Below are 26,410 nucleotides of genomic sequence, written 5' to 3'. Positions count from 1 at the left end.
GGACGAGTACAAAAAAGCACAGAAAGTACAGTTGAATAGAAGAGTAGTAGTTGTAGAGTAGTAGAGCGCATTGGAGAAAAGTGTAAGTGCAGCTATATAAATGCAACATTTACAAAAAGGATTAAACCCAAGAAATCACGATGGCTTGTTTCCATGGAGGTCCTGTGTATAGAATTAATCAAAATATACAGCCCAGGAGTTGTGTTCCGTTAGGAAATGTAACTCAGTTTCCACTTCCATTTTGTGTGCAGTGGATGCATGTCTTCTCTGCCTATGACAGCCTTTCTCAATCTCAGTTGTAGACTTTAAGTGCTCTCTTTTTTATTTTGAGTGGGATCGTGCTAATTCTCACACACACACTAAACTACTTTCTGCACAATTTTATCATGTCCGTCACAGAGTCAAATGAACATGCTTGCACACACTAACTGGAGGAAAGAAAATTCACACAATGACATGCAAATTAATTAACACCTAGCATGCCCATGGGCCTTTGATTGTCAACTTAGCCTCACAATGGTTAGCCAGCTACTTTTAGTTTTGAGGGAAAATGGTCCCAAAATCTACAACTGCTTTTATTTGGTTCAAACATTCAGGAAAGCAGTTGATTATTAGATTCCAGCATTAAAACTTTGCATTATGTCTGAAGTATTTTATACACAACTGACATGTAACAATGTTACAAAGATATTAAAAACATGAAAATGTTCTTGGCAGTGGTTCTGAACCAGTGGTCATTGAGGGGGTTCCAGCTGATCCCCATGAGCTAAATGATGGAGAGTTGGTAACCAAATGGACCCTTGTAGATTTTTTTTTTTAATCCTGAGCGTGTAAAATTATACCATGGTTCCATTTTACACTCTCAACAGTTGAATTATTGTTAAACAGCTGCATTACTTAAGTTAATTTACCAACATCAATACAGAATGCAAATGTGGACATATTCTTTAGTTTGGGTCTGCAAGGCTAAATCTCATCAAATGACGGCCCGTGGCTCAAATGCAGAATATATATTGATATGAAAAGGGTTGAAAACCACTGAATTAAGGTATATTTAGAATGGATAACAAATATGGGATTCATTTGCGAATCCACAATCATGCGATTAATCACGATTAAATATTTTTAATTGATTGACAGCCCTAGTATAAAGATATATTTTAGGGGTTAAGGAAACTTACATTTTAATTTAGGCATAAGAACATCATATTGCTTTACATTTTACAAGCTTGTCTCTGCCTCAAAATGACTTGATCTAATTATTGTATCTACTCATTAGGAGACCTGAGTTAGACTCCACAAATAATACAAGTTTTAATACAAGAAATTGAACAGCTGCATCTAGAGTATTTTCGTTTTTAGTAGAGATGATGCATTTATGCTTTCTTCTCTATGGCTATAAGAGTTGGATCGTGAAGTTCAGGGGCCTACCGTTAGAAATGAACAGTTTATCTTTGACCATTGTTCACATAATGCGATCCGCTCCTCTGGGGACTACAAGTGAAAGATTCTTTCATCTTCCATCTCTCTAGGCCCAGACTGGGAATGCTCATGCAAAGTCTGAGAAAGGGAGTGCATTTGTGTCCATTCCTGTGATTTCAATTAGTCAGCTAAGGCACCAAAAAACCCGCTGGGGATTTAAAGGGATTTAATCCTCCCCGGCTGTGTGTCTATCAATTAGCCACACCATTAATCCCCATGGCGTAATCTCATTAGATAGAGCGCCTTTAATGAGACACCCAGAGAGAGCAGCAAGGGAGACAGAGAGAGAGAGAGAGAGAGAGAGAGAGAGAGAGAGAGAGAGAGAGAGAGAGACAAGGAGGGTGGGGTGAGACTGGGGGGTGTCACGATACAGGTGCAGGCCCAGTAGAGAGATGATTGGATGGAGGTAATGGAGGGTCAACAGAGGGAGGGAAAAAGAGAAATAGAGATTCAGCCACGGCAGAGCCAATGCATTACATTTAGATGAGTATGGGGGGTGGAGCGAAACAGTAAAATGAGATGGAGTGATGGGTTTGTTTCTATTGCCTGGCCTGTCAATCAATGGCCATCTCTCCAGATAGGGAGCAGAAGAGCGAAGGGAGTAGACCAGAGCTGATGAACCGTGAATGTGCTGGGCAACTTAATGAGAGGTGATCTGAGCCACTAATGTCCATTGTACTATCTCCCAAACGAGAAACATCCAGCTATATTATCCTCAATACAACCAGTAAGACACCCTGAGTCGCATGCACGCATCCACCTGGGTGACGGCAGACTGCTGGGCATGGGGGGTCAGATAAACATAATTATGGAATGAATTCTGTACTGGCCATATATAGAGCGTGTCTTGAGTGTACAGGGTTTGATGAGGGGCCCAGTTAGGGCCGGGCCTTAATTTTCGGGCCTGTTGAATGGACAGGTATCAGTCAAAAGGGAGACATCGAAGAGGAAGGACGGGTAGGGAAGGATCAACATATGGAATGTCAGAACAGGTCAGCTCCATACAGTATATAGAGATCTAAGGGTTTGAGGTCAGATGTAGAGTTGCTGGCCAGCTCAATATATGCAGATCTAGGTGATGAATGATCCAGTCTTCTCCATGAATGGATATCCAGGGTTTGATGAGGTCAGTGTTGTGATCTTCATATATGGAGACAGCCATATATGGAGACGTGACGTCACGAGGCGTGGACTGATAATAATAAGGCGTGACACGACTGACGGACGGGTTTTGCAGGTTTTCATAGTAATCTGCGACCTACAGTCACAATAATGAGGGCATCCGTGGGCCTGTTTTTTCCTTTTCTTTTTTTTTCTTAGGAATGCAATCAGCTCTAGGTTCTCTGGATTAATAATAAAGACGTTGAAAAGTAATCTCAGTCATGATAAGGAGATTAACTTCATGCTAGGTCCATTTGATGGGGTTAGTAGAAGTTCCCAGCAGCAGATAGCAAGAGTCATCCTCTTGATAAATGGCGTATAGAAACTGAGCTTTGCCACTGGCCTGAAGCCACTGCCTTGTGTGTTGTAAATAAAGCTATCCTCTTCAAAACGACTGCAAGCCCAGAGCTTTTCATTTCCCCTCCATAAATGGAGTGGGTCTCTTGGGCTGGCGGTGGGAACAATCCAATCTAGAAATGACTCGGACCACCGGGTTTTGGTTCTGGTGCCGGCTGGGTAATCGACTGTTTACAATTTACTGTAGTGTTGATGGGTTTGCTGCTGCTCAGGCCGCTAGACTCCAGGCCAGGACTGACTGGGCTTCAACCGGCATGGCTTTGCGCTGACACAGCTCTGCAGGGCCGCTGCTATTTTAATACCAAGTGGAAAATGTGATCAAAGCAGCTAAATCAATCAACGTTATACTGCTGGGATTGAAGCAGTGAGTATCTGCTGTTTAACAGGTCTGGCAATTGATAATGTGGGTGATTGGTCCATTGGAGAGGAAGAAGAGGACAGACAGAGGGAGCCCCTGTGAGGAAGTGAAGAGCCAAGTGGTTAAATTGCTCATTAGTTTGACTATGTTCGCCCATGGCAAGTCAAGTGATAGGCCGGCTGAATCTCCCTGTGCAGACATACTTTGTATGATCACTTCCTTAGAGACCAATGGATAAACCGTGCTCTAATCAACTAGAAGTAATCCTCAGCCTAACTCAGGGGTTAAATGATTTCACTGGGAGCCAGCCACGGCTCTCAACGGTGTGAGAGTGTTTCCTTCACAACCAGGGGCACTTTCTGATGTCCATTATATAGCATGTTTTAACTACTGCCTTGACTTCTCTTTCCATCCAATCTCTTTTCCATTCGTCAGCATCCCTCCAGACATACAGACCAACACTCAGAAGTGAATAATTGATCTATAGTATAGGGTCATTAGTATAAATAAATAATTACACACCACACATGTGTACTAGCATTAAGCTTGTAAGCATAATGATGACATTACAATAACATGACGGAGAGGATTGCCAACATCTCTAGCCATGTTCCCAATGGAAGCTTGTTGGTCTCTACTTGCTGACATGTGTGAATGTGGAGCTAGTGTGTTGGGGGGGGGGGGAGTACCTGCATACGTGCATGTGTGAACTTCTCATTACACTTCAACAGCACTGCACATTTACACGTGCCTCATGGTATTTCTCCTTCAAAGTAACATTATGCATAATTAATTTGTTTTCTGCTGAAGCCTACTAAAGGTAAAGGGCTTCAAGGCAGGTCAATGTACAGTATAGAACGAAATAGAAATAGAACAAAAGCTGTATATGGTTGCGCTTTTCTTTTTTCGACTAATAATCTAAATTAGTTTATGTGCTTGTTTTTGCATGTATTGTAGCCATGTTGTGTAATATTCTATTACCAGCATTTACTGATAATTAAAACGTGATTTGATATATGATTTGGTATATGATTACTAAAAAGTCCAGTCTGTTTCGGGTGACTGATTCATGGTTAGTGGCTATGTTTTAGATAAAAGCATATTTGTTTCACAAACACACACACACACACACACAGTGACACATCTTTGTGCACGGCCAACCGCATATAGGTTAGGTGGCTTTGTAAAGGAGAATGTCTTTTCCTTGGTGCCAGTTTCCTGGTGAGAGGTTCTCTCCTGATGCTGCCTGGGTTTGGCCTGAATCAGCTCCATTAAAGAGGCCAACAGGCTATTAACCCCCGCGTCAATACCTCACAGGTTCCGCAGCACTTATGAACCCATTCCAACGCCAGTCATAAACACCAGCCTTATTATAGCTTCTCTAGGCCGTAAAGGACTGCTCCTTTCAACCCCATAACAAAGGAGTCCTAAAGTCAGCATTAACCCCGTGGAACAAGGGCAGAGACGCACAGTACACGGAATTGTGACAATGTGTAAACTAAGGGATTGGTCCCATGTGTTATATTTCAGCATCTGCTTCCTCTGGAAGATTGAGAAATATTCTATTTAAACGGAGGTTATGGGGCTACTTAATCAGTGTGTCCTTACTGATGATAAAGCTCCACCAGAGAATGAAAGAAAGCTCTGTTTATTCAAACTGTATTCTTCCATTTGCTCCATCGATGGGAGTTTTATTCATATGCTCAAACCTTAACCTTTGGAAGTGGAGAAAATTAACAAACTAACTTAGTATTTGCTGCCTTTTGTCTCACAGCATGAGACAAATGCAGAATTTAATCATTCCATTTTGAGTATTTGAAAGCAAGCCAACTAAAAATCTGAAAGGACGCCGATCATAAAAGTGAAAGTTGTCCACATTGTTGGAAGTGCCATGAGAGTGCTCAAATGTCATCTTACTAAAAAGAAACTAGTTTCTCCTTTCTACCCAAGGCTGTTTCAGTCGTGGTGTGCAGCCGTAAGGACACCAAGAAGCGCTGTGTGTGTGTGTGTGTGTGTGTGGGGTTAAAGTGTGATGCATTGCAATGCATTGTAGAATTGAATTGAATTGTGATAGAAGTGAAAGCGGTTTTGGAGGTGCGCTCTATAAACATACGATTCTAATTTGGGTATGACTGGATGTTGCGTACATGACAATAGGGATGAAATCATTTGTGTCTCTTTGATGTTTAGATGCCCCTCAATATGTATGATTATTACCATTAGGGTAGTTCTGACAGTGTTCATAACTTGTGGCATTTCTTTGCAAAACTAGCCCATCCAGCAATATTTAGGATGCTAATCGTAATGGAATAAGAAATATGGAAAGATCTGACTGACGCATCTTAATCGCATGACTCAGAGAATGTGTCCCAATTTGTGTTCGTTTTGGACAAACTATTAGTCCATGGTGCCCGAGATGATGCTCAGTCAGACAGACACATGGACAAAAACATCAACCCCGGCCAGAATCAAACTGTTGTACACATACCGACTACACACAGAGGCAAGTTTGCACACACACACACACATTATTGTACTTAATTTCACCCACAGGTGAGAAGGGATATGGCTATATTGAATCTAACACATTAATAACAAGCCCTTCAGACCCAGCCAATGAGTACAGTGACAGAACACAGAGTAATGTCACTTGCACTCTCTCCTCTGCCTCCTGGCAGGCTTGGGGTGTTTACCCAACGCCCTCAGGTGCAGTGAGTGAGACGTCGCTAGGCAACCGCAATATTCTGTTGTCGCTCCGTCTCTCTCTCTCATGTGGGAGCTTATGTGGACTTAACTCTGAGAGAGAAATGTCGTGGAGGAGTATAAGGGGGGGATTACCAGGGAAAATATTGGCTTGAGCCAATGGGCGTCCCCCCCACCCCGATTCATCAGACAGGAGACGCTGTAAGCGACTGTCAAATAACTACAACTTCCAGGTTATATGTGTGTTCATCCCAGCTTTGTTCTGTAACGTTACCATACAACCACACCAGTGAAAATATGATAAGAGATGCAGGATACAGATGCCTTGTGAACTGGCATTGTTCTTAGGATTTAGCTATAGACAAACAATGAGGAATGTGGTGTTCACCAGCCATAGCTTTGCCTTTGGCGACTGCATTTCCCCTGTGGGATCAATAAACGACTTATTGATCCCATATCATCTCTTATAGCTCAGGTGAATTCTATTGTTAAAAATGACGTTGTCGTGATGTTGAAAATCAGTATGATGATAATAAATCAGAGGATGAGCTGTTCCTCCACTGTGGAACGTGGGAATGTGATGCAGCACCATTGAGGACTGCAAATGTCTTCTCATAGTTCCATTGTTTGGCAAAGAAACTAAAGCTATACTTCAATCAGTTTGACATCAGACTACTTGTCCCAGTAGCAGAACAGACTGATTATTCCCACCCAAAAGTTGCGATGAATGTCAGCAGATTGTCAGCATCTGATGTAGCAGCTGTCGCCAAAGCTCCATTTGCATGTTAGGATGACAATGTAGACTCAAAGCAAGATAACCCAGCATAGAACAGAACAGAACAGCACAGACTGTTTGGATCATGCGTCCTGAGACGTATACCCAGTCTGTTTGTATGAGAAACAGCTGCTAGGGACATTACTACACCGTGTGTAGTGTGTAGATTTATGCACAGCGGCCATGAATAGACAGGGTTTATGAGGTGTCGCATAAGTAATTGCGCTCTAGAACTTTAGACAACAGCATTAACTTTTCTTTTTCCAAGCCTTTCTTTGATAGGAGGCAGGAAGCACAGTGAGTAGTAGGGGAACTGTACCACCCAGATAGGGATGGAACTGGGTATCCGCTGTCAGGCATTTGAGCCCACCTGGTTCACACCCTAACCACTAACACAGACCAGTCAGTGTTCCTAATGCTGCATAATGTATATTCTGGTGTAGTGACACTGCCCTCTAGTGCATTATTATGTGTATCACACTCTGTGTGCCAGCACTTTCAAATCTCAACAACAACCAATAAAAACAGTTATTGCAAAATCACAGTTTTATTCCAAACTCTTCAATACAGAAAAATCGTGTTTTTGCTATCGACGTATGGGTAGATTCTCTCAACACTATACAAAACCATTGCTTTGTAAAACTTTAGGTATAACATTTACAAATGTACAAGAGAAACTCTCCTTCAGAGTTCTGAAGTTATGGATATGGACTGTCCAACAGCACACTACAAGTGAAGCGTGTCCAGTCATAATATTGGAGAACATAGTCAGTTGAATATCAAAATAGTAAGAATGCATGTTGGTTATTAGAAAAATAGTTTCTCAAGTCTCAGAGTGATTGACTTTTGGTATAGCAGTATATGTTATATGGACATAAGCTTATTCAAATTCTACAAACCAGGACATACCATGTAACCACTAAGAAATAATTAGTCTCCTAATAACACGCTCCTAATAATTATGTATTCAACTGAAGCAACATAAAGATGCGGTCCCACACATTGTTTAAATAAATAACTTTAGTTTGGTAAATAAATATGAATTTTGAAAGCCAAAGAAAGAAAGAAAGAAAGAAAAACGAACTACTAGTCATGTCAAGTGAAACATTTTGATTAATTGTTTTGTTACTCAAGATCGGTTATCGGTTATGGCTTAAGCTAAGAAGGCATCTCAGTAGATTACACAGTTCAGAGTTAATTCAGAAATCCGTTAAAGGGGAGAAACCCATAAAATGAATTGATGGCCGCCCTATATAGATAAAATCAAAAAATAAAATCAATTGTATTATGTTACAGTGTATAATTTATACAGTAAGTCTTTTGTTGTTGTGTAATTCTTACATAAAATCTTTCTTCGTAAAAACATAGAATCTATTCTTTACAGTTTCAGGAAAGTGATTGTAAAAGGAGTGAAGTTAGGGGCTTTGTTTGAGGGAGGTAGAGAGCCTGGGATGAGAAGCAGAGGGTGACCAAACAACCAAAGTCCATCTTGTAAGCCAGAGTAAAAAGACTTTCTGGTGACGTGCTCATCCGATTGGCTGCCATATCAAACACAGTCCCTGACATATAGCCCTCGTTACATATCAGTCTCTCAGAGAGTTCTCTTTACTGTGGGAGTGTTGCCCTCTCTCTCCACACGTCACTCTTTACCTCTTTTCTGTTGTTGTCGGCCTATTTTAGGAAGCCCTTATAGAGGAAGTGGGAGTGACCGGTAAATCTCTCATTTTCCAAACAGAAAAGCAGGTCCCTGAGGTTGACGCGTGTGATTCGCTGCCTGGCGGGTCTGGAACCAGATGGACCAGCGCCACCCGAAACCGAGGGACTAGTCCCCGAGCCCTGGCCAGAGACAAACAGAGGAACATGACATAGAGACAATACTGAGAGAGTTAGGGCCGATTCATACTCCTATTGTACCGTTCAGTAGCACCGAAGAGTCCACTGTAGGACGATACCCCCCTCCCCCCCCCCGAACCTCAAATTACGTCAAATTGTAGGCTCTACAGCGCAGAACCGACATTTATTCGGCTCTAAAATAGAAGTATGAATCGGCCCTTAGAGAGATTGAACGCAAAACACATTTTGAGATTAGCCATCTGGTAAGTAAGCTGCTCAGGGGTAATGAACACTTGACACTCGCAACATTTACAGGTAGGAATGCTCTATTCTCTCTCTTTAGAAAAGGCAAAAGCCTTTGTAATTACAGTAGTCTAATTGCTATATTAAATGTCGGAGCAAATCAGCACCCTTACCAGGTGTTTGCTGGTTACAGAACGGCCACATACTACGGAAAATACTGTATTTCTATCACTGAGTAGTTTAAGGACATTTTTAACGATACACAGAACATTTGGCATTTTTTGTCTTTTTTTTTCGATCACAATTATGACTTTATACCTCAGGAGAGTTTTGTGTCCACCCTTTGATAATGTAATGTTGAAAGTTCTCAGTGGTTGATTGTTTTGCTACTGCTAAGCAGTTCGATATGCTTTGGCTTTGATCAAACACTGTTGTGGTAATAGTGGTACAGGCGCCAGCTTTTTGTAAACTACTTTTGGTAAGTTTAACGTAGTCAGGGATAGATTAGATCTTTGTCGTTACTTTTATTTTATGTTGGTTAGGTATCATTTAAACTCAAGGATAGGTTCAGTTTGGTTTATTACTTGTTCTGTTCCATTTGTTTAAAATCATTTTCTAAAATAATGTCCTAAAATCATGCATTATTAAAAAGGATTCATAGTAAAAATCATGCAAACCTAAAAGGAAAGAAGCAGTCTCAATAAAACAGACTTAACTCTCCAAACCTTTTAGTCCGGCAGCCGGGGGTGTGGACTCTGTGGAGTGGGACAATTGTTTTTTTTCATTGGCCTAAAATATTGTCTATATACGTATGTGTCAAACTAGGGGGTTTTCATGGTTTTTAATCCATTCCAAGCATTAGTTTTGCCAAAAAAAAACACTCCTTGGGCTAAAATCAAGGATGTTAATGGTATGGTCACATATATCCCCCTATAAAGATTGCTCAATACCATCAGCCGGTCAGCAAGTGGATTCATGAATGTATATAGACAATATTTTAGGCCAATAAAAAAAAAACTATATACCAAATTTCCCACTTTAAACAAAAGAAGCCTGTTGGCTGCCGGACTATTACAGTATGTCACATATCGGCAGATACTCAAAATCAAATGATCGGAAACGGATCAGGAGCAAAAAACATGATCGGGACATCCCTATAGTCACAATCCATTATTCCCTGGCCTAGACTATAGGTTTGTAACAAGAAGGAAATAGGACTAAATTATGTTTTCTCCAGCCCTGGACAGACTGAGGGTTAACGAGTCATGGAATGGATGGTTAACTACCGTCTATTGTTTCCCAAGTACACACGGGGCAGGCTACAGAGCGTGGTAGGTAGGAAGACATACAGTAGTGGCAAGTGAGCAGCACGAGAACGGCTACAGTACTGATACATACAGTAGTACATGGGAAGAAAGAATGAATAGGGCATCCCAAAATCATCCTGCAGGGCCACCACCAATTTGACACCCCTATCCTAGGCAAACACAGTGTCAGTGTCCACTATGTCAGCAGACCTGTATCCTGCGTTTCCCCAACAATAGGCCCATAAAGTAACAATTTACGAGAAGAAAATGCAAAAAATGTTCAGAGCAAGCAGCGTCCATCGAGTAAAACAGTAAATACTATATTTTGTGGTGATTTGATTCAAGGCTGCATTAAACAACTGACCACGCATAGGTGCTGTGCTGCAGTAACAAGAGCCACTGATACGCTTGGAATGTGAATTGAGAGACAATGACGGGGAAACCTGGTAAATGTGGGTGTTGAAGTTCATATCAGAAACCTGGTAAATGTGGGTGTTGAAGTTCATATCAGAAACCTGGTAAATGTGGGTGTTGAAGTTCATATCAGAAACCTGGTAAATGTGGGTGTTGAAGTTCATATCAGAAACCTGGTAAATGTGGGTGTTGAAGTTCATATCAGAAACCTGGTAAATGTGGGTGTTGAAGTTCATATCAGAAACCTGGTAAATGTGGGTGTTGGAGTTCATATCAGAAACCTGGTAAATGTGGGTGTTGAAGTTCATATCAGAAGCGATTCTAGGACCAGACCCTTAGGGGGCTCAGCCCCTTAAGGAGAATGTGACATGCAAACAGTGACTTGCAAAAGTGTTCAACCCCACTGTCATTTCACTGCATGACAATAAATACAAACATATTTCTCTATCGGTAAATTGCATTAAATAACTGACAATAACAGGTGTGCATGGCCATGTCAGGGATGACAAGTGAGAGGTAATGAACAAATGATGGTAAACCAGTGTGATGTGGGTGTTTAGTTAGAATACCTCCGCTCCAGCAGCAGAAGATCCAGAATCCACTTTCTTCCTCCTCCTGGGGCCGATGGCAGCCAGAGCTGTCAGGTTGGCCTCCCTCTGTCTCACCTGAGCCAGCTCCTGCTGCTGCATCTGAAGAACACAGCCATAACCAGTGTGAGGAGTGGACTACAGCCCCCACAATGCATCTGGAGAACACAGCCATAACCAGTGTGAGGAGTGGACTACAGCCCCCACAATGCATCTAAAGAACACAGCCATAACCAGTGTGAGGAGTGGACTACAGCCCCCACAATGCATCTGGAGAACACAGCCATAACCAGTGTGAGGAGTGGACTAGGGCACTGACCCTAGGTCAGCCCTAGAGTGGACATGCACAAACACACTGCAGATATACTTCACCACATCCATCTGGACAACACAGCCATAACCAGAGGAGTGGACATGCACAAACACAGTGTGTTTAACACACTGCAGATATACTTCACCACATCCAATTTGACCTGTACCTCTTTGGCCTTCTGCTTCAGACGCAGCTGTTCTGGGTCTTCTTGACGAGCTCGAGACTACAGGACCAAAACAGTGCGGGTTAATACAATACAATTCCTGATGTCCTTTTCAACAGTGTTATGTCAACAACTCATGAATCCAGATATTATAGAGTAGAATACTTTGTGGCAATTATTCAATCCTGGATGATTCATACAATGTCTTCTATACAGACTACCCATCAGCTACACTGTACTTAAAGGCTGTCATGTGTCTCCCTTTGCACTAGGGGTCAACATAGTACCAAGTTGAACAGGCTAAACAATGACATTGATACTATACTATGCATAGAGAAACCTTGTTTATATATTTGGCCTCAGGATTATTTTTTAAAGGGGATGCCCCTTGACTTATGTCAACCACATGATAAAGAAAAATAAAAAGATAACTTCAGAAAACCATAAAAGACAAATGGGCTAAGGTAGACTAACAGTGCAAAGCATGCATCTTTCTTTTTTTAAAGGGGTTGCATAATATCTGACCATTACAAGAAAATCTCCATGGACAACTTGCAACTACTCCACTACTCCATCAGAATGTTTTCCTGACGCTGCTAGTGTGAATTGGCTGTGACATCACTTCATGGGATTACAGTTCCCCGTTTATGTGATTGTATTGTGAGAAACAAAGTAAGTTCCAACTACAGTCTCCACACAGAAATATGTATATAGTCATATCATATGTGTCTGTTCTCTGTTGGTACCTTAGCTGCCTTCAGGAGAATCTCCCTCTCCTGCTCCTCCTTCCTCTGTTTCTCCATCTGGTCCAGCTGCTCAAAGAATTTAAGCTGAGCCCGAACGTCATTGTTCTGCTCGTAGCAACCTTCCTCCTGAAACAGAAGACGGAGTTAAATTAGATAAAGTCCATAGACTTGGCTGGCGACCGGTTATTTTTAATTAGGCTCTAAACAAACAAAGTCCAGTAACTTGGCTGCCACATGACGTAATTTCGGAAAGCCATGCATTGGTAGCCTCGCGTAGCCAGCCTTCATCTGCCTTCAATGCATATTGCCCCAGGCAGATTAAGTCTGGGCCCTCTCAATTGTGGGAGGACTTCACGGCCGAAGTGGTGACGAGCCAACCAGATTTGCCTGGAACCAGGCTATAAACAACCAGTGCCCAGTATTCAAATATGGGACGGGACATTGCGGGGAAAAATCGAATGCTGAGAGGGACGAGACTAATATCCACGCAGTGATATTAGTATCACTACACGAGGCTAATCATTGGAGGGGCTAGCACCCCTCAATAATATGTTTGAAGACTTTCCATTTGTGTCCAACAGCCAAGCAAGATTTTTCAAACCTTGAAATTGAAGTTCTTCTTCTGGGCCACCTGGGAGACCTTCTCCAGAAGGTTCTGGAGCCGTTGTTGAGTGGCGTGGGAGACATAGGTCACCACCTCACCATCAAGCTCAGTTACCCCAAACCTCTTGCCTGGAGAACAGACACATGCACAGTGAGACAGACACAGTGAGAGACAAACAGATGAATGAATGGATGGAAGGAAAACAAACGTGTGGATCTACAGTATCTCACATATGTCCAGCATCCTTCTGTGCAGCACGGAGGAGCTGAGGAAGGCCTCGTCTTTACAGGAGCGTGTCACTGCTCCCACCAGCTCAGAATTGGTTGCGAGGATGCGGGCACTTTCCTCAGATAGGTTAACTCCAGCCATGGACGCCACATCATTAATATCATCATCATCCCTGGTCACAAAGACAACATCCCTATTTTGGTCATGTGCAAAGATAAAATTATAATAATAATTAAAAGAGGTTCCAAAATATTTTATAATAGCCAAGCTGCAAGCTCACAGGGGTTGTATATCTGCTATTTCAAAGGCAAAAACTAAATAGTTAACTTAAAAGGTCCAGTCTCTATGTGATAGCTCAACACAAGTAAAATCTGTAACACGTGCAAAGGGGAACTTTGCCAATATTTAGCATTGTTCTATTATGACAATGACATGTACAAATCTGACATTAAACTTATTTTCACACAAAATGAACAGCCCTTACTTGAAAGTGCCACCGGCTTCTTTCAGTTTGTTCTTTTGAGCAAGCGACAGGGCTGTAGCAGGGACTTGTTTAGTAGCTGGCACCAAACCAGGTCTCACCATAGGAACTGTAGAGAAAGACAGTGGCTACGTTTACATGAGGTCTTTCAACCCCTCTTAATTCCGAATAGAAGTTAAATCCTATTAAACGTTGTCATGTAAACACATACAAAAACTTAAATCCGAATGAAAATGCTCGATGCGATTTAAAAACCATTCCGATGTCACTGGCCGGATTATTCCGATGTTCAATGCGATTGAAAGAAAATTGGACTCATGTATACACTGCTTCGGATGCAAGTTCATTCTGGTCTTTCTGAGCATGCTCATTTCCAAGGCGCACCAACTCTAAGGCGCGCCGAGGAGTTTGCACATGGAGCGCGTTATTTAGTGCATTTTGCAGATCCAAAATCCACACAAAAAAAACGTGGAGCAGGCTGCAGCATGCAGTGATGATTGATGATCCCCCTGGTCTGTGAGTGTTCAAAGATCCAACCGTCCCGAGTTGATCATGATCATTTTCAAACATGTTTGATATAGTGCATCGGGGACTCACAGAAAGACAGTGGAGGAGAGAGGACGCAATGGCGTCAGCCCACACACACACACACACACACACACACACAGTCCCAAGAATACGCCATTATGTGGGGCACGTTGTCAGCCTGTAGATCAGCTCTTACTTACACAATATGTGTAAAGACATTGTGCAAAGACGAAGCACAAATAAATCCAATAGCCTTGTGAGGCGCGCAGCGAAAAGTTGATATACCGTATGCAATGTTTTACTGCTTTGTGTGTGTGTGTATGTGTGTGTGTGTGTGTGTGTGTGTGTGTGTGTGTGTGTGTTCTCTCTCTCTCTCTGGTCCAGTGCTTACAGCGAGAGAGAGACTCGCTGTAAGCACTGGACCAGGGCTACTATCCAACCAGCAGTCCAAAAGCTGCTGCGGAATGAAATGATGGGATTTCAAAGTATGGTCTTTCATCTGTAGGCTAAATGTTTGTATTGTTGAGACATAGGCTACTGAATGAACTGCCTATATTTTATGTGTCCAACAGATGGCGTAGTTTCACGTGAAATAACATGTGTCATGGCTTGTATCACACCGAAGACAATGTAAACATTCATTCGGAATGACCATTTCCCATGGAAACTCGAAGCAAAAAACATTACTTCAGAAGTATTTTATTCTAAAGTATTTATTCGGAATGATCAGCCTGCATGTAAACGTGGCCAGTGACAGGTAGATGGGCTAATCACCCGAATAACCCACAACATGCACAGGTGCACTACCACCTCACAGCAGCAGGAAAACAAATGACAGGTTTTGCGCAGTATACAGTAGTTCTGATGCTGACTCACCTGAATTGAGCACCTGTGGCTGACCCAGCATGATGCGTCCTGGGGCCTGATTCCTGAGGGTCACCATGGGCGTCGAGGACACACTAACTGGAGGTCTCCGTATTGCCCCCGGCTGCTGCTGCTGAGGTTGGAATACCTGAAAATGAACATGATGTTTCAGCGACTAGCGACAGAGTAGGCTAAACCAGGTGTTCCCAAACTTTTTTGGACCAGGTACCCCTTTTGGGGTAGATATTTTTCCAGGTACCCCCTCATCCTCGCAACACGGATAACAATATATTTACAACCACAAGCAGTGTTTCCTGCAGGAAAAAGCTTTGGCATGGTGCTGGGCACAGGCCGCAATTTTGATTCATTAATTAATTTGATTCATTAATTAATAAGATTAATACATTAAGATTAATTTGTATTATTGCTCTTGTATTGCTATTGGAGACACTGGGAGGACACTGGGGGACACTGGGCAGGCACTGAGGAGGCACTGGGGAGACACTGGGGAGGCACTGGGAAGGCACTCGGGGGGCACACTGGGGAGGCATTGGGGAGGCACTCGGGGGGACACTGGGGAGGCACTCAGGGGCACACTGGGGAGGCACTGGGAAGGCACTCGGGGGGCACACTGGGGAGGCATTGGGGAGGCACTCGGGGGGACACTGGGGAGGCACTCGGGGGGGACACTGTCTAAATGTATACGTCTAAATGTAGACGTCTAAATGTGTACGTCTAAATGTAGACGTCTAAATGTGTATGTCTTCTCTTATGGGGGTCCCTGGCATATCTTTTCAAATGGGGGTCCACAGGCTAAGTAGCGTCAATTTGGGGGTCCTTGACATGAAAAAGTTTGGGAACCACTGCTTTAAACACTTTAGCACTTTATGAACATGAACAAAATAGATGGGTCCCCCCTGGAACTCCCTCAGGTACCCCTGGGGGTCCCCGGACCCCACTTTGGGAACCACTGGGCTAAACAATGCTTCCTTACTTAGACTCACTTTTTGTACCTCATGCCCTGGGCACCTGATGGCTGGCGCATGTGCACAGGCACACATGCACACTCACGTCCTCTTTCTTAGATAAATGTTGCCTACTAATTAAATATTCTTGTTTGTTCTTCCACTATTAAAATGAAGAGATGATGATGAGAGAGAGAGAGAGAGAGCGAGAGAGATCTGCAACCAGAGTCGATAGTAGCTGGACGTAGCTTGGATATAACAAAAATTAGCTGAAATGTTTCATGCTTCATTCACACTTCACTAAAATGCTATAGCCTGGAAACCAGACGAATCTGCTACAGAAAAATAAATACCTGATGAGATTGATGGTCGGGCACTCCTCAGTTTGAATCACCCCAGAGTTGTGGGTGACCAATCAGCACCCACTATACTTTTTTGCTATGACGTTGGAATGTGTTTGCAACCCCGCCCCTTGGAAATAAATCTTCCACCAAGGTTCCAGACTAATATTTACGCAGTGACATTTCCAATGTCGCTTTGAAGCGTTATAAAGGGTATTGAAACCATCTGTGAATAAATTAAGGCATGTGGAATAATGCTATCCTGATGGAGACTAATGGAAGTTTGCTTAGTAGATGATTTTGACTTTAAACACCTTTCAGATGGCTCTTCGGACAAAATCTAACTTATGTTATATATTCTCTGTGAAGGCAAATGTTCCGTTTACCAGTGGGGCTGTCTGCCCTGGTTTGCTGATGGCAGGCTGTAGCTGAGGCAGCTGTGGTCTTGTGACCGGGGAAGTGAGGCGAGGACCTGCGCCGCTGAGAAGGACTGTAGCGGTGGTGGCGGGGGGGGTGGTGGTGGTGGTGGTGATGGAGGAGGCTGGTCCAGCGGCGGGCTGCGGGAGTTGGCTTTGCTGAATGAAGGCTGCTGAATCTGGGGTCAGCTGCCTCACTGCTGGGAGGCTTCTCTGGAAGACATATGGAAAGGTAGATAGATAGTTTAATATCCTTTCCCATTCTGGTGAATTTTAAATATATTTGAGCTATTTCAACAGACCAGCTTTTAGTTTATGTGTGATCCATATCACCCGCTGGGTAATTATTGTTTCTTAATTGCGGAGAACAGTCATCATACTTGAAGTCCAAGTGAGTGCTCAATAAGGGCCTTTCTCTGCCCATTTGCTTATATTTTGTTTAGGATCCAAGATGGCCGCAGCACCAGGAGGGGGTGTGGTGGAGCTGAGCGGGCAGGGTCGACATATGACCTTACTGGGCTGCATTCAAGACACTTGCCTTGTGTCTGACACCTGACTTGTGTCTGAACACAGCTTTGATGGATGTGTTCTGCCCCCTTCCCCCATCAAACAAAAATCAAACCATATGGGCGGCCATTAAACACAGACACAAGACAAACGCAAGACAGGTGTCTTGAATTTGTGAACACAGCCCAGTAAGGGCATATGCCGACCCAACCCGCTCACCTCCGCCCCACCCCCTCCTGGTGCTGCGGCCATCTTGTTTCCTAAAAGACAATATAAACAAAGGGAGAGAGGTGGGGCCGAGAAAGGCCCTTATTGTCGTTTGTTTTATCTCTTTGTTTTTGAGCGGTGCCTCCGCTCCATTACGGAGCTGTGTGTGTCCGTATGTCTGTCTCTGTCTGTCTGTCTGTATGTCCGAGCACGGAAAGCTGCAACACCTAAAGTGACCAGTAAAGTACAGCACAGAGTAAAGTGGCACAGAGTACACTACAGTACGAGCCCTGGGCCCCCGGGGACCCCCACACGCACCCCCCCGGGGACCCCCACATGGTAACTCATTTCTCAACCGTTTCGGAAACGGACCGGCCCTACAGAGCACAGTAACTATAACAATAAATGTATAGTTGCACCGCTCAGTTTACACAGGTGTGAATTTTCCTTCTAATCCATCATTTCACCTCATCTGTCAAATATACTGCCTGACACAAACAGAGTTCTTGATGTTTCCAAAGAGAAAACGTTTGGGGGGTGCCAGGCCACTTCCTAAGGGCCAGGGGATTCAGGAGTTGTCATGGATGCAGAAGACAAAACAACACTGTCCAGCAATCCAGAGATTGTGTACTCAGCAGTCCAATCAGTCAGTGGCATACTGTATACTGTCAAATTCCAGTGATTATGTCTGGGTCATAAAATTTGCATGTCTGGCATAAATATTTCTGAGCTCAGAAGACATAACACTTCTATACAAGACCACAATACACATGCCATGAAGCCATATGACAGAATAGAAGGCTTTCAAAAAACACACCTGAAAAAAAGATCTGAAAATGAAGTGACTAGATGCAACACCATTTTACACAATATGTAGTAGGGGGTCTCTCTCCCTCCCTCAATCAGCTAAGCAAAGCAAAGCAAAGTTACCATGTTTACCCAGGGTAACTGGACTAAGCTCAAGAACTTGTTTACAGCCAGGCCCTGCTCATAGAACATTTCATGGTAGGGGTTCAATGCCTTGCTCAAGGGCACTTCAACGGTGGTAATTTTAACGTGCCGGTCCGGGGATACGAACTAGCGACCTTCCGATATCAAGACCGCTCCGCAAACCGTTCGGCCACCGCTGCCCCTAAGGGGTCCTTGGCCTGAGAAACATTTAAGACCCCTGCATTAGTCTATTCCCCCATAGGAATAGCAACTTGTAGGAATACCAATACAAGTTGCTTCCTTACCTTGAGGAAAGGCACAAGATAAGGTTGTGGTGAAGAGTTGAGCTCACTGTACAATCTGCTGGTGAAGTCCTCGGCTTCCAGCCTACTTTCCTACAATAACCAAAGCAGCATTAAAAAATGAGGATTAAAAACGATTAGATTGCCTAAAACTCAAAACAGTGTTCATTATAAAGAGCTGTGACACAATTATGTATGTTATTGTCAATTTGAAGCATTTTATTTAACTTACAGTAGTCATTATGAATGTCCCTGAGATATGCGAAAGAAGAATACAGTCAGTGGACCTTAAGAAGTGGACCTTAAAGGAGAATTCCATACTAAAAGGCTTTCTTACCTTTCATTGTAGTTGTTACGTCCCCATCAAAGAGGTCCAGGTGTTATTTTGTGCAAAAGCTCCTTATTGGATATTTCCCCTACCATAAGCCCTAAATTAATTGCATTGAATTGAATGGGATGTATGGGGTGTTGTGCTAATTCGCTTATTTCCATCGAAATAAGTAGTAAAGTGTGGCGCTTGGGTTATTATTTACATTATGAAGAGAGGATATATACAAAAAGATTATAATTTTGGGCGATGGAAATAAGCGAATTAGCACAACACCCCATACATCCCATTCAATTCAATTTAATTCATTTAGGGCTTATGTTAGGGGAAATAGCCAATAAGGCGCTTTTGCACAAAATAACACCTGGACCTCTTTGATGGGGACATAACAACTACAAAGAAAGGTAAGAAAGCCTTTTAGTATGGAATTCTCCTTTAAGAAACGTGTTAGGTCTTCTGTGATGGTTGCTTACCAGCAGGTCCTTCACCAGCCCTCTAACATTGGCGGCTGTCTCTGAAGACTGTCTCCCACTTGACGCCAGCTTGATCAATGTAGACAAGAAATTCTTGCACTTCTTTACGTTCTCCATCGTCTCCTACCAGAAACACATAACAAATTCAGACTGAGAAAGACAGAGTTCAGTCTTAAATGTACATGCAGACGTGTTATTACTATTAGGTATTACATTGTAACATACCTGTGTCTACAATGATGACGGCGATATAAATACTACAATCAACACTTTGTGCAGAGGCCAAGCCCTGTGTGCTCCATGAGACTTAACTCACATTGCTCACTGTTGCTGAGGTAACAACAGTGGTCCCAGCTGTTTGGGTGACAGTCCTGGAGGTCATGCCGGTTGCTGAGGTAACAACAGTGGTCCCAGCTGTTTGGGTGACAGTCCTGGAGGTCATGCCTGTTGCTGAGGTAACAACAGTGGTCCCAGCTGTTTGGGTGACAGTCCTGGAGGTCATGCCTGGCACCGCAGCCCCAGGGGAGGTCTGGGTAAAGAAAAGTTCATTCCTACTTAGATCTTTCATAATGTTTTCCAAGTACAGTACCTCACCTCAGGGCGTTCACTTAAACATCCACTGTGTGTGTTGATATTTCAGCTATAGATTGATTTGCTGTAGAACTTGAATATCACCATCAACTTGTCAACCCAGACTACAGTACTCCTCTGTTCAGTTTTCTTCCTGGCCCAGCCAAACAACTACCATTGGTCCCACCAACAACCAAAAGTCAAATACCTACAATCCAACACTGAAAGATATGGCTCACAATCACATCTGACAATTCACACGGGTTCTCTGCTCATGCTAGATGTGTTGTCAACCTGCAATATTACACACTGTGGAAATTGGCCTCTGTTCTTGTCTGCACTCACATGAATGTTTGTTTCATTTCAAATAATGATTTATTCTAGTGTTTAGCAACATGGCAGATAAAAAAGCTGGCTTTCAGGATGCCACGTTATTTTATGCACAAACAAATTCAGTCCTGAACTCATAATTTGTGTGACTGTGTGAAGTTTTACTGAGCTGCTGCATGCAGAGATGGCATCTCCACTTGAAATTCTCCATCACTACTTCAATAAACAGCTGCTTTCTTATACATCAATGCAATCTTCGGCTATCGATAGTTCTGTAAGTTACTAAACCACAGACGCACAAACCACAATGCTGATGATCAGTGGCAAAGCCACACTATAGCCCTATCGGGCAAGTAGCAATTGAGATTGATGTTTGTTTTTGTTTGTTTTCTTAATTTTAATTCTTTCATCAGTTATGGGATTACATCATTTATTAATCTGTGAAATGGAGTTGTTGAAGAAGACTGCTTCAAACTAATGGTATAACGGTACTTCAATGTTAAGGACCCCTTAGCTATGAGAGATGAAGCGGCGGTGTGGTGTGTAGCACATCATCCTACCAAAACATGGAAGACAGCTGACTGGCAATCAGTACCGGCTGCTATATTATTATGTATCACAACATAATGTTATATCATTGACCTAAAAGCCGTTATAATATCAACAGGGACCGTATGATTAACAAAAAAGGGTTAGGTCTTTTTTAGAAATGACTTTGGACAGGTGGAAAACTTTAGTTAAACTTGCAGCCGAGTCAACTTTTCACCGCTGTTTGGAAAATCCTGGTGACGCATGGTTATAGATTCACCACGCGTAAAACGTGGAATTCCCTTTGGTTCGCGGTACATGTGCCGTGGACCGGCACCGATCTGTGTACCGGTGGTCTACGATATACTCGATGAGATCCCAGAGTATAACTCTATCATAAGACAAACAGAGGTCAAAGACTTCAGCCCCTATCTCATGTAAATAAGGGCCACAATGATTAACTAAAACAAGATGAGATATATACTCACAAAGAGCTTGGCTTACCTGGAGGACAGGCGGTCTGTGGAGAGTCGTGGTGGCAGAGATGGGTGTGGGAGATGGAGCAGTCTGTCTGATGATGGCACTGGGAGCCACATGCCTGCTGATTATGGAGGTCCCAGGCGTCTTAAAGGGCCCACATAGCAAGTTACAATACACCCATTTTACGATGAGAGGACACATGTGCTACTTACAATCTAATACGATATTTCAGCGAATGTTTTGAAATATAGCTGCTTGCCTGAGCTGTACGCAGTAAAGCGAGATGGGGTTGCACAAGGGCTGTGTATGTTGCATTCAAAAGGAGGTTGCTCTGGGCCAAGGGGTTATGTTAGCAGATGTAGTAAGTTGTCTTACCTGGCCAGCAGGCATGTTTGTTGGTGTGCCAGGTCGAGGGGCCAGTGCTCCTTGCTGGGCCTGGGCCTGCATCTGGGCCAGGGCCTGGTGGTGGATCATCAGCAACTGCCCACTCTCGCTGCGCACCAGCACCATTCCTGAGACACAAACACAAGTCAGACCTACGAATACGAATAGTGATTGATATTGTTCATTGAAACTGCAGTTATGCCCCTTTATGATACCCCAATACAGTGCTCACAAATCAAAACAAAAAAGACAAACTGGCATCATCAGTGTGGAAGTCAACTGTCCACTGATTGGTTCTCAAACATGCTGCTAATAATGACTGACCATTACCATTCGAAATACTGATGTGGTAGGGATTCTTTGACTGTCTGTGACCCCCATTTTTTTAAATATAAAACTGCTGTAGATGATGAAATCTAAAAGCAAGTAAAAGTTTAAGTTATAGCAAAGCAGATGTGAGTCTAGCCTAGGCCACACACTTTAATTAAAGAAACTAAATCAATTCATTTGTCTAATCGCTGTGCTTTCAGACCACTGAATTGCCACTACCAGCCACCAGATCATCAGGCAATGAAAGAATACAGATTATTGTCAAATCAGACTTGTCTCTCCAATCAGTGCACCTGGGCAAGAAGCAAACTGGTAAATGCCAAAGCACCACTGCAGCCATAGGGCGTCGCGTCAGCGTCAACGCAGGGAATGTTCCCTTTTTAATCAATGAAGGGTGCTACACTGACAACATTGTGTTGCATTCGCCCCCGTTCATTTATACCGTCCGAACACAACCCAACGCAACACAGTAGGTGGAGCTTGATTGGTCCAGTGGTTCGCAAGATTAAAGGGCTGTTCACTCTAAGCACAATAACTATCGGTATATCTTTCACCAATCACCATTTCTTTTTTTTTTATAGTTGGTGTGAACTCTGCCATTTGAACGATTTTAAAACTATGTTATTATAGTTATACTAATTTAGTTCAACGGCACTCAACTGTGCACAGACAGAGAAACAGATCTCTTCTTCTAATCTAAAGTAAACGGCTTGACCCCTAGGTGCCACGGCATAAAGAAAGGTGGGGAAACTCATCAAAGATCAGGTACTAAGCCAATGCTTAGTTATGTGAAATCATTGTGGATTCCACTGAAATGCATGTGGGTAAAACAGAAGCTGGCATTAACTACTATTATGTGGTCTTTTATACCTGTCCACTTTCTCACCTGGTTCTCACTCACTCTCTCTCTCTATCTCTCTCTGCCTCATTTCCATCAAGCTCTCTCCCTCTCTTATCCTCCTCTCTCCCCGTTTGTGCTGTCAACCAAAAGGCAAACATAACAACCAGACTATTTATAATCTAATAAGAGGTATAAAATAATCCATATCCATTGATGATACTGGGGTGGTTATTATGCAATATGCACTACCCATTGTACCATTACTTAGTATAGTGCCCATTATCATGGTACTTGGGGCCAGTCTATGATGTCAGAACTTTAACATAATGGCACCAGGCTCTACATATATAAATAAAAAAGAGACAGACAGGCAGACAGACAAATAGATATGTTTCCCGCTCAGCACATCACTCTCTCAGGTCCTCTGCAATAGACATGCCAGGTTTGGAGTCGGATGGTTCTCGAGATATACAGACACTCAGACAGACTGATATTTTGTGCATTCATATAGTGAGGTGCATCAGCTATATTAATTAACAACCCATTAAGACCTGAAACAAGTTGCCTTCTAAATCAGTAGTTCTCAAACTTTTTAGTGCCACGGTCCCCCCCAAAAATCATATGAATTTGGCTCAGATCCCATTCCCCAACTACAAATGGTTTGTGCCAGGGACCTCCCAGAAGAGAAGAATAACTCACGTTCAGATGTAAAACAAGGTCACAAATCCTATTAGTTTTCTGAAAAACGTATGTTGTTGTTATATATATATATATATATACATATAGCTACATTTTAAATGACAAAGATTATTTCCTAGTTTTAATGGGTAAACAACAGCCAACTGGCACGCTAGGGATGGGAACTGAGAGGTAATGAATGATGAAAAACCAGGGGAAGGGGTAGTGTATACTGTATAGTGTTGATTGTGTGAGTCAACTGTAGAGACACGGCTCAATCAGAACACAGCTGGCCTTCCATCTGGCTCTCTGTGAGATCTTTTCTGTAATGACTATGGCCACTTTTCATGTTTTTAGAGGGTGCTTCTGTTCTGGGAACTCATTATGGTTACCGGAAGCTATAATAGATGGGTTATGATGTGTAGTAGTAGTAGGCTAGTATAGTACCGGTAGTTCCTGTAAAGTAAATGGATTTGTTTTCTATCAAAAATATTATAATTAGTCGGAATAATACAACATTGTGTAAAAATGAATAAATAGATAAAATCCTACTTACCCGGGGGAAGCTGCAAGTTGTGAATATTAGGCTGTCCCGGGGACGTCTGTGGGGGCCTGGGGGCCAACATCTGAGGCGCTAGGGGTCGATTCCCGCCTGGGCTGACAGCAACAGTTGCCGGAGCTGAACTCCTGGGAGAGCTGAAAACTCCAGGAGTGTTCGTCTGTTGCGGTCCTGCTTGTATGATTGCTTTGGGTGCCTCTACCTTCATTATGTTTGAGCCCACACTGACGGACAACGCGGTGGCCGGCTGACCATTGTTCGGAAGCGGAGTTGGGATGCCAGCGCCTGGCGCTGCAATCGCATTACCAGCCAAATGGGTTCCCGTATTGTTGTTCCCGTTCAAAGTTATACCCGACCCAGCGGTTTGCATAGACGGTCTCAACTGTGTCCCCGCGTGTGCCCCTGTGTGGCTCGCTGGCTGCGGTGAAGTGACATTCAGGGAGTTCATGAACGGCGTCTGAATGACACTGTTTGACATGGGGGGCATTATCGCACCGACGAGCCCTTTTGACAGCCCGGCCGCTGTTCCGCTGTTTACAGCCGTGGTGACAGCCATCCCAGCACCGCTGCTGTCACTCCGAACACATGTCACTGTCGTCCCCGTGAGACGACCAGCGCTTCCTGAACTGTGCGAGTTCATGGTCTGGCTTCCATTCAAAGTTTGAACTAGGGACGGGCCATTTCCATCGTGATTTGGGAGAGAAGTTGCACTGGCAACAAGTGCCTTTCCTTGGTCGTGCGCCGTGGTAGCTGGGTCCGAACTGATCGATGATGCATCCATATCTGAACCATGGGGACCTCGTTCTAATGACACTCTCCTGTGTACTTAAACTTATTTTAGAAGGAGCAGAAACTATCCTGAATGGGATGGGGCTAACTCTAACACCTCAACTGCTGTTCTATGTCTGCTCGGGTGCTTGCTTTCATGTACACTTTTGGAGACAAAGAACAAAAACAAACGTTTAGTACTAGTTACAACAGCGTACCTGCTTTAGCAACGTCTTGACCAAGTCCCGGTGGCTGGACATGAGCTCGTCCCGGAACTAGCCATGTGATTAACGGCCGCCTGGCTCCTAAAACCAGGCTTCCTGTCATTCAACCCCGATGGCACTAATTCCAGAGACAGCAAAATGTGACAAACTACTCTTTTATTCACCGCTGTTTTCAAGAGAAGCTCGTCCAGCGGATTGGAGCCAACCGCCATCTTCGCACTCCTGCGAGCTTGTGAGAAGTGTGAGCTACTTAGCAGCTGACGTGCGCATGCGCATGGCAAACGCAACGTCACCGTACGGGGATTCCGGAGCGCTGTGATTGGTTGCTTTCAGCGTTCCGAGGGCGGTGCCAATGGCTCGCTTCAGCTGTCAGTTCAGTGGATGTATGGGACGGAATCACATCGGGCTGCAGATGTCACGGGAAATGTTTCACACGAGATGTTACATTGTAAACGAATTGCTTACACTCGTACTCTCGCTCGTCTATTGCAAACTCGTGCCACGCGACATTAAATGCTCCAAGAATGTGGTTTGCAGCACGACTATGAAGTGAATTTGAGAGTTTTGTCATCCTCGATGTGCTGCGCAAGATGGCTGCAGTGTTTTTGCCCCAGCAAGTGGAGTTGCTGCTGCTGAAAAAATGCGTTTGAGGGCGCCACACCCTCCGTTTTAAGAGGAAACATTGTATCATCCTCAAGTTAAAGTACTTGGAACTTCAACTGAGCATCAATGAGTGCACACGCAAATGGCTACATGTATCCCAACCTGTGTCTGTAACTCTGTATAGTTTATGCATACAGTACTAAAGATGTACGCACACACGTGGCAAAATAATGTTTGGAAACGTGTTTATGGCACCTGTCAAATAAAATTACAACTACATTTTATTTGCATTGGCAATGGAAGCTCGATATCTATACAGTTTGAAAACAGGTTGGTTATGTTATTTTGTGTTTACATAAATGTAAACAAACAAGTAACCCATGCAGCATTTAACTTTATTTATACTCCTGTATTATCAAATACATAATACATACATACTATAGATAGATAGATATAAAATAAATATATAGACGTACAGTTGAGGTAAAAAATACAGCAC

General features: G+C 43.3%; 1 protein-coding gene across 2 annotated transcripts; it reads right to left on the bottom strand.

The window, feature by feature from the left end:
• Positions 1-7,411: 7,411 nt before the first annotated feature.
• LOC308328754 (transcription initiation factor TFIID subunit 4-like) lies at positions 7,412-26,218 on the bottom strand. Of its 2 annotated transcripts, none has more exons than XM_080782863.1 (15): positions 24,314-26,218; positions 21,900-22,036; positions 21,549-21,668; positions 19,933-20,145; positions 19,617-19,739; positions 18,819-18,908; positions 16,840-17,082; positions 15,160-15,295; positions 13,759-13,864; positions 13,277-13,467; positions 13,044-13,174; positions 12,443-12,568; positions 11,700-11,756; positions 11,203-11,322; positions 7,412-8,672 (listed from the first exon to the last, which is right to left on the bottom strand). In XM_080782863.1, exons 1-15 carry the CDS (start codon positions 25,095-25,097, stop codon positions 8,508-8,510), a joined length of 2,742 nt encoding a protein of 913 aa, XP_080638989.1. In that variant the 5' UTR covers positions 25,098-26,218; the 3' UTR covers positions 7,412-8,507. The 2 variants fall into 2 exon arrangements, with proteins under 2 accessions (XP_080638989.1, XP_080638990.1); XM_080782864.1 differs by having other exon boundaries at positions 13,277-13,446.
• Between the last annotated feature and the right edge of the window lie 192 nt (positions 26,219-26,410).

The sequence above is a fragment of the Protomyctophum bolini genome, assembly GCF_963924005.1.
Source record: "Protomyctophum bolini genome assembly, chromosome: 2".
Lineage (NCBI taxonomy): Eukaryota > Metazoa > Chordata > Actinopteri > Myctophiformes > Myctophidae > Protomyctophum > Protomyctophum bolini.
The sequence above is the reverse complement of the archived record's forward strand: the minus strand, read 5'-3'. Positions and strand labels throughout refer to the sequence as shown.